This window comes from Crocodylus porosus, unplaced genomic scaffold (assembly GCF_001723895.1).
Source record: "Crocodylus porosus isolate Cpor-Errol unplaced genomic scaffold, CroPor_comp1, whole genome shotgun sequence".
NCBI lineage: Eukaryota > Metazoa > Chordata > Crocodylia > Crocodylidae > Crocodylus > Crocodylus porosus.
The window spans coordinates 25331508-25351185 of NW_017728947.1; the positions used below are offsets into that span (position 1 = coordinate 25331508).

A 19678-nucleotide genomic window follows, 5' to 3' on the forward strand; every position below is an offset into this window, starting at 1 on the left:
GATGCGGGCGGGCACCTCTTTGCATATTAACCAGGCTGAGAATTCGTCTGCACCAATGCGGGCGCTGGCAGAGCCCGGCTATTAGCATATGCACCTCGTTGCTTTGCATAGGGCAGCGGCGGCGGCGGGGCTCGGAGCTGCAGAGCGCAGCCCTAGAAGGGAAAAGGAGCCGGCGCTGCGGCTGCGGCTGCGGCAGCGGCAGCGGCGCGGGGCTGGTGGGGAGCGGGAGCGAGGCAGGGCAGGCATGGCTGGCCGGCCCTAGGCAAGGCAGCAGCGGCGATGGCAGAGGCCGAGCCCCGGGCGCCTGCCCTGCGCGCCTGAGCGGAGCCCGGCCGGGGAGGAGCCGCCGCCTGTCCATGGAGCCGCCGGCGGGGAAGGACGCGGGGCGCTGAGCAGCGCGGAGCGGAGCGACGCGACCCGCCTCCGCCCTCGAGGGACCCGAGCCGGCCGGGGCCGGGGGACGACGACGATCGCGATGCGGTGCCTGGCTCTGCTCGGTTTCCTCGCCTGGGGCGGCTTCGGCAGCTCGGCCGGGCCCAGCGGAGGAGCCTCCCCCGCGCCTTGTCCGGCGCCCTGCAGCTGCGATGGGGACGGAGGAGTAGATTGCTCCGGCCGCGGGCTGCCCGCCGTGCCCGACGGACTCAGCGCCTTCATCCACGCCCTGTGAGTGCGGCCGAGACCGGGCCGGGGCCCGCCGCCCGCTGCCCCCAGCCGGGGCTGCTCCCGCCAGATGTGCGGGGCGGGAAGGCGGGGCAGCCCGGGCTCCCAGGTGCAGCCCGCAAACGCCCTTTGTTGGCCGAGCCCAGCCTGCCGTGGGGCAGACCAGCAGGTCGGGGCCAGGCTGCGCCTCTCTGGGGCCTTGGGAGCTCCCTTGGGCATTGCCCAGGGATGGGAGGCCTCTGACCATCTGGGGAAAGGCTGTGTTTTTTTTGTGGGGGGGGGTTCTTGGCCATTTGGAAGTGGCAGGAGGATTGTCCCCGTCCCTCCAGGCTGTCTCCAGTCCGGAGGATGCGAGCCAGGACAGTTGCTGGCCTGTCTCCTTGGGTGTCACGGCACAGGCAGCCAGGTGAGGACAAGGTCCCTAAGGCAGCAGACGTGTAAGATGGCAGCTGTGGAAAGCTTGGAAAGGGAGAGAGGGGGAAAGGGGCTCACTTTCAACTGGATTTGGGCAGCACAGGGTTAAGGTGACTAGCTGCTCAGGTATGCAAGGCCAAGAGAGATGAGGTGGCCTCGGTTTAAAAAAAAAAAAAAAAAAAAGGAGGAGAAAAATGCAAGGTAAATATTAAAGGCAGGAAATGGGGCAGGTGCTCACACTGCCCGGGTTGCATTTGGAAGGCTGCCTTGAAAGGCAGCAAGAAGATGAGCATGCACGTCTTCTTTGGAGCATGCTTAGACTTGGGCTGTGTGTCAGGAGTGAAGGGCGACTGAGCGCCACGTGCTCATCCTTGCAGTCCAAGTCCCACCCTCTTTTTTTTTTTTTCACCCTGAACGTGGGTTCACTAACACGATGAACTGTCCTCTTCCAAGCCTTCCTTGCCACTCTGCAGTAGGTGCACGTGTTCATTAAGGACACCAAAATGTTCTGTTGTACAGAACGTTATGCATTTCAACATTTAATCCTGTGAGAGCCTGTCTCGGATACAGCTTTATTTATGTTTTTAATAGTCTTGTGGATTTGGTTTAAGGAGGTAGAGCTCATGCTTTCTCTTGGGATAGTTTCTTAAAGGCCTGCCGAGAGAGTTAGCACTCTTTAGGCAAGATTTGCCAGTTGGCATTCATGTTAAGCGTTCAACAGTTTTATAATAACATTTTAATTGAAGAATAAGCATTCCCCTCATAGAGTGAGATGACTGGAGAAGGCTTTCCAGCTTTCACCTTGGTAGTTTTGCTAATCTCCACTCCTCCTCTGTAAAGATTTAATAGCAGAGGGCTAGTCTAAGATATTGCATGGACCTTGCTCAGGGTTTGTATTACTGAAGTTTCACTACTTTTGCAAAACACATTGCTGGGCACGTTATGTCAACTTACGATGCCTGTTCATCAATCAATACCGAACTGCTTTTGCCAAAATAAATGTTCAGCGTATACTTGGAAATCTTTTTAAGTTTGTTTTTGCTTTGTTTTGGTACTCTTATTTCTAAACATAATTGAGTGACAAAGTATAAATATTTAAGTATACTTAAATATTAAGTATACTTAGCACGAATGGTCAGAGTTTTAGATGTATGTGAGAGATGGATTTTTTTTTTTTTTTTTTTTTTTTTTTTTTAATCATTTGGGTTTGGTAAGGATAGGTTACTAAGTCCCACATGTTTTGTAGTACTTTTTGATCTTACACTACCGTGTAATACTGTGAATTGACTCTTCCTTTTTCTTTGGTGTTTCAAGAGATTAGAGAAGGGAGTTCTGAGATCAAGTTTCTGGTTTGTCTGCTGAGTTCAGGTGCAGCTGAAAACTAGCTACTAAACACTGTTCTAATTTTTGTGCAGGCGAAATGAAGATATGGCCGAACTTTGTGAAGTGCTTCAAGATATTTTTTTTTTTCTGGTGCAGAATGTTTTGTAAGCAGAAGGAATTATGATTATTTGCTTTGACTCTTGTTATTAAACAAAACTGCTACATCCTTGAATATCTGTAACACTACTTCATTGTCTGTAGTGGTTCTAATCTGTTAGTAAAGCCACACCTGTGATATAGATATGGTTGCTAAACAGTTTCATTTATAATTTACTATTTTTCTATTCTGCTCAATTTTTTTCCAGAAAATCATGTCTGGGGCTGGCATTTACAGGGCTTTGGGGCTGGGGCTTTGCTCCGCAAAGGTTACCGGAAGTGAATTTGCAGGTTTTTCTTAAGCTTAAAATTCCAAACAGTCTTCTATTTCCCCTACCACACTAACCATTCCTTTCCCCCACCCCTTTTGGCATAGGGTAGAGGGGGTGAGGTGGCTCAGGTAGTTGCTTTAATTCACTATTAGCTGGTTCTCGTGCCTGCATTTTGAAGACCTTGGGCATCCTCGTACCTGCCCAACACACAATGTGCAGAAGAACAGAAGCTAGTGATTGCACGTGTCTGTTTCTCTACTTACGCTGAGAAAATCTACACTTGTTTTAAGATACCTTCCTTTCTTACTGTGCATATTTATTTTAGTCTTCCCTTTCTCCCAGATATACTGCACAGAAAAGAATTCCTTGCTTTAGACAGCCCTGCTACTTATGCTAGTGATTATGATAGTAGGGGTGGACTCTTTCTATTGTTATGATATGACGGTCTAGGTCTAGGAGATCTGAGGCAAGGATGTTTAGTGATGATGATCAAGTGTGTAGTTGGGAGAGCTGTTGGACAAGGTTATGCTCAAAAGCTTGTCCATCAGCTCCCCAGCTATACAGTTGGTCACTGAAGATCCCTGCCAATGATATGCTAGACATGCAAAATGAAATGTTCTGATTTTGACAGTCTATAAGGTGCACATCTACCCTGCCTCTGCTTGATTTTTGTTAGTCACAGTGCCAGATTTTATTCAATGCTGCACTCTAAAACCATACAGTGATGTTTTAAGCTCAGGATGTGTTTTAAAATGAGCAAAGTCTAGTTAGTTGGTAATGAGATGCCTCTGCATGTGAGAGGAGATGATCTCCTTGGAGATTTGTAATATTCTTGTCTCAAGTGTGCTTTGTCAGCTATGCTTGAATCTAGTAAGAGCAGGTCATTTCTGCTGACTTAATATATATCTGACAGGATTATAATGTTACTTTACTAGTTCTGCTTGGTCTCCGCCTGTATTTTTATAACTTTAATTTGGGATTTTATAACTAACTTAGCAGGTAAATGCAAGTTGTCATACTTGATGCATTGGATATAAGGCAAATATAGATGGATATAATCAGATTCAGTTACTGGTTACTGATGTGTAAGATTCTTAAGCTGGTGGATGTGCGTTAACATTGCCTAACGGAGGGGGGGATGCTGAGAAGTAAGTATGGTCAGACATGACCTTGAGTCTTGAAAATGTAGCATAATTACAATGCTCCTGAGATAGAAAAGTCTTATCTAATTAGAGGTTTGAAGGTTTTACAGTTGCACACTTTGGTTTTCCTTTGTCAAGGCATCATTGGTATATGGCAAGGGATAAAGCTCACCAACCTCCATATAGTAGAAAGGCACCCTTATTTTAAAGCACACTATCTGTACAGTTTAACTTGTAGAAAGGCATTCTTTCTTTTAAAAAAATATGGAGATGATGATGCATGAATGAAAATATTTTTATGATATCAAAAAATTAACAGTGGTTCTTTAGAAATAAATATTGCACTGTAGTATTTGTGTAACTCCTGCTTTCTGTAATGCTTAAGAAGAGGGGGAAAAATAAAACTGACATGGTACTGAAATGCAACCAAATATATTTTTCATTGTTCATTATTGACACTTAAAGGAACAGTGTAAATGGTGAAGAATTAAATGGGATTTCATTTTTCACTTTTGTTTCTCAGTTGGTGCTTTAAGCATTTTGTATCTGCATCTTGGTCTGTGAACATGGACGTTTGCATCTATGGTACTAAATGAGTAGTGACTTAAACTGGATTCTTGTAGGTCCTGGTAGATGAGAACCCTGCAGAATCCAGACTGATATGTCCATTCCAATTAGGGGACAGGGTCTTTTGACTGTGGAGTTGTGCTGTCTTCACTGTGGGTTCCTCAGGCAGATATGATTGCAGGACTGGAGCCTTAGAAGTGTAATTTTTTTTTAACCTGACTGTCTTTTTTTAGTGTATGTAATATACAACTATAAATCTTGCACAGGAAGGTGAAGATATTTGGTGGTTTGTGGGTGTTAAATAAAGTGTGAAAAGAATTGCCAACAAATCTGGTGTCTGGCTCCCCTTCTTCCCACAACACTCAGTGCCTTTACCACAGTGTCTAATTTGTCAGGCATCTGGCACTTATTTTTGCACCTTGAACTCATTATTGTCAGCCATGTGTCACTTCTTATTTGATGCTGACTAGCAAAGGTTCATGCATGTGACTTCAGGGAGCACTGAAATCAAGTTTGTGGTGTGAAAAACTTCAGGACTTCAGTTTAAACAAGTGTGTGTTGGTAAATCATTACCTTTTAGCTCTTGATAGGCTTTGACTAGTAAATATCTGTTGAAAATGGGAGGGGAAAAAATCCAAACCTTGAGGCTAAGTCAGGGATTCAAAAAAAACCATGAGAAACTTTCCTTGTTTTGTAAGCCATCAATTTTTGCTTGAGATTAAGCATTTGCAGAGAAAAGTACTGGCCTAGATTTCAGGGCTGAGAGCATCTCCTTCTAAAGTGAAAAGGAACTGCTGGGTTCTTGGTCCTTTTGGCAAACTAGCCTTTTTTTTAAAAATCAAAGATAACCTTTCTGAAAACAAAATATAAGCTGATGCAGACTTTCTACAAACTCTGCAGACAGCTCTTGTGTTTCTGCTGCTGCTAATAGTTTAAAAAACTATCAGAATAAAATCAACAAGATGTCTTGGCTTCTACAATGCTGTCTGGACATCTGTGGGTAGCAGTGACATAGTCAAGAATCATATCAGCTTTGTGCTTCTGTTGCTGCTTGGCCGACTATAACATTAGAAACCTTTCCTCCTCTCCAGTGGGCAGAAGGCAGAAGAGAAAAATGAAGTGCAGCCTGTTCTGTTTCTAGGAGGCTGGGCAGATGGATGGAGGATTGATGGGAGAAGACTAAGTTCCTCTTCTGGAACTTATGAGACCCTTATTAGCAGGTGGCTGGTATAAATATGGATCCGGTTTGAGTCCAGGGCCCGTACTCTGTTAGAAAACCCCAGCAGTCATCCTAGCAGATGTTAGGTGCCTCAGCAGGCTGTTGTTTCAGGACCTTGCTCTGCCTCTCTTTCTTCATTTTTCATGTCTCCTTTTCAAGCCCTCATGCAGTTCACTCAATAAGGTATTGTCAATCTGTGCCCAGAGAGGTATCTGTTGCTGGCTTGCTTTAATGTCAGTTGTTAAATTGTCTTTAAATCGGCTAGAAATACGCTACACCTTCTCCTAATCTCTCTGCCTACTTGTATTTAAATACTGTATTTTTCCCCTTGCAACATGTCCCAAAATGTAATATGCTCCTTTTTGTTTTTGAAAGGCAGCACAAAGAAAAAAAAATGTACCTTGTAGTATACCAGTGAGTAGCAGCAGCTAGGGAGCTGAACCTGCTCCTGAGCCTGCTGCCAACCCTGTGGACCAGATGGGGCATGCGAACCAACCACACACGCTGGCCTGGTCTGGTGTGCTGGGTCTGGGGTCATACACTGAGTTTGGCTATGAACTGATCCCATGTGGCAGCCCATTGGGTCAGGAGCCGCATGTGAACCTCTATTAGCTTGGGACCATATATGGTGGCTCATATTAATGCCTGGAAAGTGTAATTAAATTATGCTGAGATGGCATACCTTCCAGCCTGCCCTGGGAAGGGTGAAGGGAGGGTGCTGACATGAAGGTGAGCAGGCAAAATGGCTGCTGCCCCTACCCCTAGCCATCGATTGGCTGAGTTGTGTGGTCCTGCCCCTCTACACCAGTCATTGTTGAGGGCTAGCTGTCTCCACCAATCAGTGGCAGGGGACAGGGCCACCGGAGGGCCTGGCTACGATAAAGTCCTCAAATGTCAGCCAGCCTCACAATCTGCCCTCAAAATCAGCCAGCTGCCTGCTCGAGTTGGGTAGACCACTAGGTATGATGTCTGGGAAAGGTGTATGTTTATTTTCTGGAAGTATAAACATTACTATGTTTTTGTCAGCCTCGTCATGTTGCTGGTATATTGTATTTGTGGGCTATAAATTCTGGAGTATAGATTTTTATTTATTTATTTTTTCCTGAAATAACTTCTGTACGTGTCCAGGGTGGGTAATAAAACCACATTGACTCAATTGCTGAGCAACCGAGTCTAGTGGAGTTCAATTGTTGAGAGAATATCAAGTGTAACACAGACTTCAGGTATTTGGAAAGTAATGTAATAATGGTGACACAAATGAGATTTGGTTTTTGTTTGTTTTTAAGCAAGGACATTTGGAACATATAATGAATGTTGCACTGAGGTGTATAAGGGTAATACATTTTTCACAACTCAAATGTTAAAAAAATGACTTTTTTTCCCGTGCCATAAGTGAAGAACTGAACAGTTTTTAAATACAGCTAGGTACATCATTTAAATTGGGTCATATTATGTTTTAAAGTGTTCCCACTGTTGTGGAAACTCGACACTGTAATGTACAGCAGATTGATTTTGTGATTCTGACCTGTCTGTGTTCAGCCTTTAAGGTAGGAGAGATAATATTGAAGCATAGGCCTGTGATGGCCAGTTGGGTCACAAAATGAAGGCTATGTTCTGTTAGCAAGCTGCTGTGCTGAGGGTATTTAAGTGCTCTGGGTAACTTCAGAATGGAGTTCTGCCAATATAAAGGTGGGATACATTTTCAAAGAGCAAGATCGCCTTTGTGGGGCTATCATCAAGATAACTTTTGTCTTTTCCCTCACCAGTTCCTAGAAGCCTCAGAAATCCCAGTTAAATCCCACGTAATTGTGCCAGCTTCTCTTCTTACACAGTCAGGTTGGTCACAGCTATCTCTGGAGTTAGTGCCACTCTGAACAGGCCAGACAAGAACAATAGACATGGGAGGATTTTCTGGTTTTTATCCAGGATTATAAGCCTCTTGGAGCTCCTTTAATGCCAAACAAATAAATGACTGAGAAACTGAATGTCAGGGAATATTTGATTTTAAAAAAAAATAAAAATCGGTGGTTATAAAACTACAGTAATTGGATCTATAGAGTGTACAGTCTTTAAGATGTCTGATAATTTAAAGTGTTTTTTTCCTATTGAGCCTTAAGATTTCAGCATTCCACCTTGAAAGAAGCAATTTGCATCTGACCAGAGACTTCCAAGGTCTCTGACTCCAGTCTGATCTTCAGATATTTGAAGAACTTATTGCAAGTCTTGTGGAATTTGTCATGTGTTTGTGTAGGGTGGCAATTCCCTTGCAAATTTGTTTTAAATATTCCCGAGGAAAGCCCACATCCCAACCATCCAAGCTTGCACAATATGGAACAGCCCCTGCCTACATAAGGTGCTGCTGTCTTTACAAAGAGACAACTTAAATTTATGAAAAAAATTAATCTTTCTTCTTAGTGAAGATGAACTCAGTGATGATATGAATTGGTGCGGCACTTTCTGAGAAATGCTTAGTGCCTTGAAGGATCAGGATTTTAAGAAATGAACAGTTGTATACTGGGTCCTTACCACTGTTTTTCAGAGTTTTTCCTCCTCAAAAATAAGAGTAATAACTCTTATTTTAATAAGCTAAGTATAGGAAAGTGATGAGCTTGCTGAATGGTTTTGCTTAACATTTTGAGACAATGTGTTGAGACTTTTAGATGACAATGTGATTAACAATGAATTCATAAATATGTGTGCAGTCTTTGCAGTAATCTGTTTAGTTTAACTTAATGCTGGAAATGCAGTTGTGCATTTTATAACTTTGTTCTGTGAAAATGTTTTTTTGTTTGGGAGTTTTTCCATTACCTTCTTGACATCTGCATGGTTACACATGAATAGCTTGACCCAGTCCCTCAGCAGGGAGACTAATAGGGCTGGGCTTTCAATAGCTATGTTACTGACAAAGAAAACATATGGAATATTTCATTCCCGTCCTTGCAAACAGGGAGTGGGACTGTGAGGGCAGAGGGCTGCAGGCTTCAGACTTCATGGTGAATTGGTAAGTTAGCCACAACGTTTGCTGTTAGTAATCAGGGTGCTTTTGCCAAAGTCACATTACTTCGCATGACACTGTATATGCTGCTGTGGGAACAGAATCCCAGATGTAGAACAAATCCATTTCAGCAGTCCCGCATTAATGTTGTGACCGTACAACAGACTACTCTATGGTCATATTTCAACCTTAATGATACTTGATACTAAGTGACAATTTTCTTGAAATATTTGGACACTGTGGTCGTCAGTATTTGATGTTTGGTATTTACTTGGCAGATATGCAAGATATGAATACAGATACATAGTTCCCACTGAAATATGCCTAGGGAAGCCATCTTCCCTTACATTCATTTCATCCCCTTTCAAGCCACAAAATGGGACCAATTATTCCCTGTCACCCGAACCAAACACTTCAATGTGTTGAATTTTTAAAGTGAGAGGGTACTATTGTACTCCATTCTGTCAAGTGGGTTACCATTCAGTCATTGGGATTGTAACAAGGAAACCTAGATGTTCTGTTTCATCACTAAAGAATGAGAAAAGCTAAAGCAAAGATTAGGGAAAAATGAGATGGATTGCTTGGCACCAGAGCATCTGAAATAGTTAAGTGGAGAAGGGGGATGTTCAGTAAAATAACCCTCTTGTCTTTAAATTATTTGAGCTTTATTTGTTAAAAATTTATTTAATACATTTTTAATTCCTATACTGGGAATAGTTCAGCTACTTATTTAAATACTGACTTGGCATGTTGGAGGATAGACAGTTCAGCTGCAAAGGTGAAAGGCCTCCTAATCTGTAGCTTTCATATACAGGTCTTCTTGTTCCTATGGGTGCTGTTGCCTGTATGCCTCTCCCAGCACTGCCTCTCCTCCTCTCCCTCCTCTCTTCCCACATTTTTTTTGTATTCAAATCACTCATTTCACTATAATACACTGTCCTGTGCTGTCCTTTCATGACATCTGGTGAAGTTGTAGCTAGTTCACGAAAGCTTATGCTCTCTATATATCTTATTTAGTTAGGATAGATATGTACCTTATAGACTGTCTTCATACAGACCTACCTGGCACTCTAAACTGGATTTGGGTTGATAAACTTAATCTCTCATTCTTTCTCTCCTTGTTTTACAAGACTTTGACTGATCTAGCACTTCAGGGTCCGAAAGTTGTGTGCCTAAAGTTCTTCCTAGGTGGAATTTAGGCGCACAAGTCCAAGGGCATCATATGTAAAACCTAACTGCTAAATGCCTGAGAGACCCACGAGCACCTTTAGTTTTGACCAGAAACCTTACTTGTGTGTCTAAAGTTCAGCTGTGCAATGCATGCAGAATTACTGCCATCTTGCCTTAGCTGAGTGTCCCAATGCTTATCTCTTTGGGAAGCCCACTGGGGTGTCCCAAATTAGAATTCCAAGTGCCTAACTTATTTGAGAGATCTAAGAGGATGGGTATATGCATGGCATGTCCGACTCGCTCCAGAAATATGGAATGCAACATGAAGCACAACAGCCACAACTATTTCCGTTCCAATGTATGGCCAGAAACGCAGGTGGTGTGGCATCTAACTTTTATACGATAGCCCAGTGGTTAGATCGCTCACTCAGGTGAAAGACTTGGGTTCTAAGCCCATCTTGGCCTAAGGTGCATCATACTTGCATCTCAGGGATGTGTCTAGTAGGGAAGAGGCAAGGCTGGGATGGGGGATCTTCTGACCATTTCTGTTGAAACTAAGCTACTGTCTAGAAAGGAAACACAAGGTTCAGGAGATGGGAGTGATGGGAGGGGATGCAGGGGGTAGAGAGAGAGTAAAGGTGACTTAAGATGACTTTGTCTTGGTGACATGAGGGCTCTTCTCTGGGAACAGGGTAGTTCTGGTTTCTAATTCCTGCACTGAGGAATGCTATCTATGCATTTTATCTAATGATTTTTTTTTTTTAGTGCAAGATGCATAAACTGTCCTTGGGGCAGGGAACTGTTCCTCTTCTTCATCTGACTGCTTTTCTAAAGAAGTGTGATCCTGTCTTTTCGCATTCAAAAGATGACTTTAAGCACTTACACGTTGGGGGCTGGAGGAGTGGTTTGAGTTGTGAATCATAATTACCCAAAGGTGCCTACCTGCAGCCCTAAGTTAGGCACCTAGGTCTAGTTTGGATGCAGTCCTCTTTTCGCTCTTTCCTACTGACTGGCTTAGGCATGCCTCCCTTCCCCCTACTCAGCCTGCTGACTCTGTGAATCGTATTCTGTGGCACTAAGGCATTTAGGCATTTAATTCAGGTTTTAGATCAAGGAATCTGAAAGTTAGGTGGTGCAGTGCTGAGGCCTGTTCTACTTAAATCCTTTTGTGGAGCTGAGCTGTACTTTCAGCTTGAATGAAAACTGCATGATTCTGTGGAAGCTGCCTTGTTTTTCACCTTGAATGATTGGAGGGACCTAGGAACTTACCAGCTTCCATTTAGGAAAAATCCTGGTTTTAGATTAGGAAAGTGCTTGCATTAATCTGAGCTGTACAAAATATGGCTGGTTGAAGCCACCAAGCTGAATCTTGCACTGGAATTTTAATGGGCTGAGGTTCAAATGTGTATGTTGAAGGAAAATTTGAGAGTCCATAGTGAGCTGGAGTCTATAAATCCCTACCAATCTCTCTTCTCCCTCCCTGCCCCCATCCAGATATGTTTCTCTTCAAGGCTTGAGACTCCATTCCCTGAAATTTTTCCCATGTAGGACTTTGAACTCTGTTGCCAGCCAAAATTGGAGAGTTTGTTTCCTCAAACTGTCCTTTAAGGTGGTTTCTTTTTAATTTGCATCTGCTTCATTGTCATCTTGTTTTGCGGTGGTGGAGTGTTTTGGTGTGTTGTTGTTGTTGTTTTATTTCAAGCCTTTAAAGGCCCTGTTAATTTCTTGGAAAAAAATCATTTAAAAATTTTGTGCAGCTGGTTGTGATTATAGAAAAATCCTAAACACGAGAAGCCAGAGACCATTCAGTAAGCAAGATACCACAGTGCTTTGTGTCCCAAACCTTAGCTGCATACAGAATAACATGCTAAAGGGCTAACTGATACTGTCTGTACTAAGAATTCCTATTAAAGAATTTATAATGATGTCAGTAGCTTGTCCCACAGCTTCAGAAATATCAATGAGCTCCATTATGTTCAAATACATGTAGATATGAATTTGATCATGGAAATTGTTTTACATAAACTATTGGACAGTAGACCTAAATTACATGGAGAGATGGTAGACATCTGTTGCTTGAAGAATTTAATAAATTGACTTGGGATAAAACTTATTGGGAACAACAATTCTGTAATGGATTTTAGAGGCTGGGCTTAGATGTTATATAGGTCTCTTCCACCTGTGACTTGCAAAAATGATACAGGTAAATATGTGGATGTGTCCCCTCAAGGGTTGCTTTACAATCACTCTGCATGCATAACTCGTACAATGACAAAATCAAGTTCAATCTGTAGTAGGCTTCAAAATTAAATGCTTAAGAACTCTAGAGGCTGCTGTTGAAAGCACTCGTAACACTTTTGTCAATGGTAAGGTCTTGTATTGTTCTGTTCTCAGAGAAGATATGCAAACAAGAAAGGGGAGAAAAATGTGTTTCTGGGGAAGGATGACATAATTTTCCTGGCGGGGGATGAGGGTAAGATGAAGCTGCATTTCATAGTTTGAAAAACAAACTCTAGATAGATAACTGCCTACATGCAGATGTTACCTTTTGTCTTTTATTTTTGATGGTACTTGGGTCCAGTTTTCTGAAGTGACTTGTATGTCTCTTAAGGTATTTTTGAAAGTTAGACCTGGATTTCAAAGTTGGACTTTAGAAAATTTACCCCCAGAGAGAATTTTTTGAAGGTGCTTTAACAGGTACAGTAGCTTGAACTGCAAGTTTGGGCGTATGTGACTAGGGAGCTACTCCAATCACAATTGTGGGGATTTTGTAGAATTGTGAAATTGGGCAATCTCTGCAAAATTCATTTGGGGTGGGGGGGCGGGAAGAAAATGTTGGCTCCCCAGTGGGAGCCAGCAGTCCTCCTGGGCATGCAGCCTGGCATGAAGCGGGCTGCCTGCATGAAGTTGAGCAGGCAAGATGGCTGCCACCCTTGAACCTCGCCATTGATTGGCTGACAGGGCTGTCTGGCATGTGGCCCTGATCGCCTCCACTAGTCAGCTGTGAGGTGCAGGCCTGCATGCCCTTCAGCCAATCAGCAATGAGGGATGGGGCTGTCTGATGGACAGCCCTCCATCAATCAGTGGCGGTGGGGGGCAGGGCCACTGCGGCCCCTCAGCCAATCGAGTGTTGGGGATAAGGGGAGTGCTGCCATGATAAGCCCTCAAAAATGGCAGTTTGTGCCACGATATGCCTGCAACACTGCCTTGAATTGAGTAGACCCCTATGTATGAGGACTTGCTCAGGCAGAAGTCTTTATGGAAGTTTTGAATGAATAATTACTAGGTAGGCAGAAATAGCTTTGACCCAGACTTTTTTAGTCATCTCTTATACTATGAAATCATGGCAGTTGATGCTTTGGTGTTTTCTTACCACTGTTGATTTTAACACTTGCCTTTAATATATGTGCTAAGGTTGACCAAACTGTTAATATTTTACAGAACCTGTGCGAGTCTTGTTAGGTGTGTAAAAATAAAATAAAATTGTGTCTACTCCAAGTGCAAATCTGCTGGCACTGTAACATGCTGAGTGTTTACTAGAGACGAAATCTCTTGGATAACTAGGTCAATGAATCATTTATTTTGCATTGCCTTAAAGGGATATAGAACAGGATACTCTTGAGAATTTCAGCTTAAGACATCCATGTTTGAATACTTCACTGATCAGTTTCTCTCTTTCTTTCAAACTGTCTCAGTGTATTGGGCCATCCATGTAAATCCAGAATCCAGAAACCCACAAAGCCTTTACTTCTGGCTTGCATGCTGAATGCACCAAATTTCCTGTGCAAGAACCTGTGTTTGGGACCATCACTATTTCTTCATCTATACTTGAGAAGTTGTGGTATATGAAAAGCAGCATGTTCCTTTTAGCATTTTAAATTGCTTGCCATGTTAGCTTGTGTGTGTGTGTGTGTGTGTGTGTGTGTGTGTGTGTGTGTGCGCACGCATGCACACACAATGCCTATGCACATGCTTATAGGCTTTTTTGTGAATATTGCAGTATCAGTTTGAATGGGGGTCACTAGCATTATAGCACGAGCAGTGCATATAGTCTTCTAATACCATCTCTCGAACTAGACACAGGTCCACTTTCTGAACTCTGCTACATGGGAGACAAGGTTTCCTAGAAGCCACATACCTGTGAAAATGGTGCTGCACGTTCTGTGGAGGTCTGTCATTAGCTATTTTCACTGTGATCAACATCTTACCTTGTTCTCTGTCACCTACAAATCTTACAGGAGGCCTTCCTAGGAGCATGCTGCTAGCTAGCCTGAGGCTGAGGAGCACAGGTGCCTGGAAGCTTGTTTGTGTATAGGGTTCTTTCTGGGAAAGCTCTTTGTAACTTGCTATTTGGGCAGCTACTACTTAATATCAATACAAGATCAGTTCACACCCCTAATAAACTTTGTCTTTGTATACTATCATAACTTACAAATCATTAAGAAAGTGAAAGAACTTAAAATGCATCAAATCATTAAGAGCACAGTGTTAAAACTTTAACAAGCACTTGGCATGAATTGCTAGTAAATACTGCCCTATCAAGTCAATCTGAATCACTCAGTGAACTTCATTCTACTGATGAACATAGTTGTAAGTGACTCATAAAACAGCAAAGGAGTAATATTGAGTTTACTGTTCTTGTCCAGCTAATGTTTTGAAAGGGTGTGCCCGAGTGCTCCTAACTTGGACGTCCTGCTGACCTCAGATGGAAGAGTTTGCTTGCTTGGGTGTTACAAATTCTGCTGCCTCTTCACTCTCTTGTTCTTAAATTTTCTATTTTCTTTCACACAGTCATGTTCTGCAGAACACAGTAGACATCACAGCATTGTGGGACAGTGAATTGTTGTGGATAATCAGACTTCCCACCTTGCTTTGTTTCCTTCCCCTCAGTATGGTCCACTGTACAGCTGGATTTATGCATCCCAGCTTGGATAATCTATCTGGGCATGGTGTCGTTAGCCGTGGTCAAAAAAAGAGGTGTGCCGAGGAATTGATATGGAGATGGTAATGCCATTAGTGTTTGTGTTGTCTGATGGAAATGTTCAAGGGGTACCTGAAAGAATGCTTTAGATCCAGTAAGTTTTTTGTACATACATATATATGTTCTTTGCATCTTCTCTCCTATATGCACATTCTAGACTGGCATTCCCATTTAATTGCTGTTCTTAAATGTACTCCCTGGGTGCATCTACACGTGCCCCTGACTGTGTAGTTGGTACTGTGCAGTCATTTAGTTCTTCAGTGAGTACTAAATCACTATGCAGTACCCATTGGTATTGCGCAGTCCTGGTGGCACATAGGTCATTTTTGACGCTACTGCGCAGTAGTGGCAGTGTCACAGTTAGTGCCCACCAGTGGTATGTCTCCATAGCTTGTCAGTACAGCATCTTATGTAGGTCCATCCCCTGGGGCTTTTCAAGAGGTAAAAAATAGGTATCTGAGTTGCATCAGTAGCTTGGGTTGTCAGTTCTTTTTTGAGTGCAGACAGCCGTGTCAGTTTAAATCTGAGAGACCTGGTTTGCTACAGATCCTATATAGTCTATTCCCTATATTTATGTCTTTCAGATGAAATAATGTGAACTAAAAATAGAAATATGATTATGACATTGCATAAATTAGTTGAATCAGAAGAGAGCCATGACAGATATCCCCTGCCTTGTCCCATGTGTCTCTCTTTTTCTTTTATAACTTAAATTTCAAATTGTTGAGTCCCTTTAAACTATTGCAGAAGGGGCTTCTGATTTTGAGAGAATGGGCAATTCAAGTGGAGATGTGAGGACACCTGAGTGTCTTAAGAATCAGTGATGTGGTAGGTCTTTCTAGTCTCTAAATTCAAATATTACTTGGGTTCATTCATGGTCCATGGGATGAATATCAGTACATTTATTCCCTCATGATTCAATCCAAATGATTTTTAATTAATTAAATGTTTTTTAAGTAAACAGTAGAAGATTCTTCACCCACTCTCTGCTGAATACTTGTCTGGATGGTAGAGCTCCCACGGTGTCTAAAACACAGGATAATCGTAGTCTCCTGGTTCATATTTTTGTTTCAGTGCTGTATCGCAACTTAATCTCTGCTATTTTAAAAACGGATAATGACTTTTCTATTTCATTACCTTGTTGTGGCAACTCGATTCCGTAATTTTCTCTGCTCATTCTCTAATGAATCTCTCAACTTTTGAATAATATAAAATGACAGATAACCATAATGCTCTCTGACTAATTTCCAGGGCTCAAACCAAAGGAATAGGTATCAGTTAATTTTTGGTTTATACCCTTGGAAGAACATTATTAATAAGAAGTGTATTTGTAATATCTTTTAAAATACAAAGGATTTTAGAAATACAGAGGTCCTTCCTGCTTTGTACATTGGAAGTATTTCTTGCCTGTATTAAGAAAAGTATTTTCAGGTTATCCCAAAGGTAGCAGTGAAGAGCATGAACATAATCTTTGTTTTATAATGTCTTGCTAAACCCTTAATAGATATTTTTATTTCAGAATTGCAACTCATTTAAAATGAGAGAATTCTGTTCCTGCTATTCTGCAGGATTCCTCCAAGATTGCGCAAGTGCCTTTCATTACACTTTCTGCAGTATAGCCCGAGGCATTGGAGGAAGGAGTTGACTAGAACTCAGCACATTTATTTCCACATGCTACACTTAATTAATCAAAATAACCCTTAAAATACAGCTCCAGCCTGAAGACCAAGCAAGCATTTCAAACATTTTGAAAGCCATGGTGGCATTGTGTGCATTTTAAGAGATATCTGTAGAGATAATTTACTTTTTGCTTATTAATACTGAATCCAGCTTATAGTTAGGCTTCAGCACACATCTGAATGACTTGGTTAATCAGTGCTTCTTGGGTGTAGGAAGCCTATGAATTTTGACAGTGAATGTAGCTGGGGGATTCTATAATTCTGTTTGTTTAAACAGTCATAGTTTAGGTTACCCACTACCTTAATTTCCTTTTTAAGAATCCTGTAGGTAGGTTTGGGTATCATTTATATTTGATTACCTCATTTTTAACTTTCCTGATGTGATTTAGTATGCACAGGTTTAATGATTCCTTTCTGGCTTAGCCAGGGATTTCCTTCCAGTAATTACCTTCACTGCCCTTTACCCTCTTGTGCATTTATTTTGTTTGGAGAAACATTGTTGCTCAGTAAGCAATACCAAAAAGGCAGTGCCTGAAGCTGCCTTAGAAACCTAATTTATACCTTTTAATATAGTATGTTAGGCCTCAGTTCCTGAAGCCCAGTTGCTAGATGTGTTAAATTTTGTGTCCTAGATTGTCCCAGTTAACTTAAAAAAAACAACCACAAAACTCCAAGAAATCAATGTGAAAGCATCAGCCTGTACCAGGCATGGCTTTTGTTAAACTATAGCAAACTTGCTGTCACGCTGCGAGCAAAACCATTCCAAAATTGGGTTAGAAAATAAAAATCTGTTATTTTCTGAACTCTTTAGTATTCAGTGGGTTTGTGCATTTTTTTTTTTTTTTTAGTTTAGTCATAAATGTGTATGTGGTAAAATAGAATTACTTTTCTATAAGATGAATGTGGTACAAGCCTTCCAAGCTTATGATTAAACTGATACAGCACGTGGCTGTTTTTATGAATGTGGGGAAACTCTGGGACTACATCTTTTCCTTTCAAAGGAATTGGTTTTCTTTCTCTCTCATTATTTTGTGGACCTTATATAAATAAAATGATAAATCTGACACTTGCTCAGAGTTAATTTGTCTATTTGTTTCATTTACTTTCCCAATGATGAGAGAGATTTTTTTTTATGTGCATTTTTTTTTAAATGCATCTGTATTTTTGTGTTGGGAAGTTCAAAGCTGTAAGGTTGAGTTAGTAGACTAGCAAAATTTGCTTGATGCACAACTCTGTGGCACTTTTATATCAAGACTAAGGTCAAACCAGGGGCAGATCTGTGCATACAATTGGCTTTTCTTAATCTGTATGTAACTGTCCCTTTACAATTCATGAATTCCTGGTTTAATCACAATAGAGTGCTGCATAATACTAGTATAGCTGCCTCCTCCAATTTAATCATAGTTTTGAGATTTTTGGGTCCTTTTTTCATAGTCACAAAGTAGGGAATTATGGTTGGTGTATCTGAATCTTAGCCTTACTGTTTCTTTTCTTTTCTTTTCCTTTCTGTCTTTTAAAGTACGTTTCTAGCCAATCTGATTATGGGCGAGGGAGGGTGGAAATGAAAATGTGAATCCTAAGGATTCAAGCCCTGGAAGCAAATACCAAGAATTAATTTTACCTGACAATGTACATGACTCATGATTACTGGAGCAATAGTGAATTTGGTCAGTGCTCAGCTCTCACTCTTAATTTTTATGTTATTTCCTTTACAAACACTAAACAGTTTATCTCTCTGAAATCCACATGTGGAGGGAGGGTTCTTTTCTCCCTGTATATATTGGAAATCCAAATAATATGGTAGCGTTAGAGTGATGTTGCAGCCTTAATGGAACTATGTGAGAGAGAGGGGGTTTTGTGGGTAATGTCTCTTGTTGGACCAACTGCATGGTTGGACTAAACTCTAGATCAGTGATTCCCAAAGGGTGTGCCAGAGCATATTAGTGTGCTAGGAGAACAGTAGAAGAAGTGTGCTATGAAAAACGGGCTGACCATGCTGGCCCTGTGCAGAAGGATTGGGTCCTAGCTGAGGCAGCACCACACATGGGTTCAGGTTCCTGGCAAGTGAGGCATGGCATCATTTTTAATCCGGATTAAAAGTGTCCTAGGTATCAAAATCTGGAGAAGCTGATTTAGACAGACTTCCTAGAATCCATTTGAAAGCTTATCAGAGACTATCCCAGTCATGCGGATGGTGCCATGAAAGGTATCACCTACAGAAATCCTTACCTCTCTCCTATATTACTATGTTTATCTGTAAAGTAGTTTTTAGTCTGGTGACAGAAAATAGTCCATTTGATTTGAGCCCATGGGAATAGTGCCCCGCTCTGTGGGCATATCTATACAATATGCTTTACTATGCATTAGACTAATCTAATGGTCATTAGACCATTGGTCTACACATGCATGGAACTTACTTGGCAATAAATTACACTACTGCGCAGGTTGTTTGTACCAACAAGTATGGGTACTAGATTAATGGGGGCGGAGGGAGGTGTCTATCCATGGCTCCGGTGCAGAGTTTGGAATCGTGTTTCTGCTCAGTGGCTTTGGCTTGGGGTGATGCCCTGTGGCTGAATGGCAGCAGAGCCCTAAGCTGTCCCCTCACTTTGCTTGCTGAAGGGATGGGGCAGCTCTCTGTTCCTCTGGCGCCAGGCTGGGGATTGAGAGTTCTTCTGTCCCCTCAGCCCTGCTGCTGTCTGTGCAGCCCATGTCCCAGTCAGCTCCCACTCCCTGTTAGTGCCTGGGGGGAGCCAGGAGCTGAGCAGTGCCAGGACCAGGGACAGAGAGCTTCCGCATTCTCTCAGCAAGCAAAGCAAGGAGAGAACTCGGGTTGGACCTGTTGCTTGTCTACAGGGCATTGCCCCGAGCCAGCACTGCTGAGGTGGGCTAGGATTTTGAGCTCCACATAGCTAGGAACCATCTCCCACTCTGGGACAACTGCCCTTGATCCTTGGAGCCCAGGCCTGACCTCCATGCCCCCTGCCAGACTGGGGCTGGCATTGGAGGAGCCTGAAGCTTCCCCTGGCTCCAGAGGAAGGGCAGGGGGCAGAAGCAGCCCTGGACTCAACTGCTTCCATTGGGATCAGATTTGTTTCTG

General features: G+C 42.3%; 1 protein-coding gene across 2 annotated transcripts in view; it reads left to right on the forward strand.

The window, feature by feature from the left end:
- The first annotated feature begins 201 nt into the window (after positions 1-201).
- Positions 202-19678, forward strand: part of LGR4 (leucine rich repeat containing G protein-coupled receptor 4) — a 112892-nt gene continuing 93415 nt past the window's right edge. For both annotated transcript variants that reach the window (XM_019551334.1, XM_019551335.1), the window contains exon 1: positions 202-663. In XM_019551334.1, coding sequence (XP_019406879.1) covers positions 476-663 — 188 coding nt within the window. In that variant the 5' untranslated portion in view covers positions 202-475. The remainder of the gene's footprint in view (positions 664-19678) is intronic.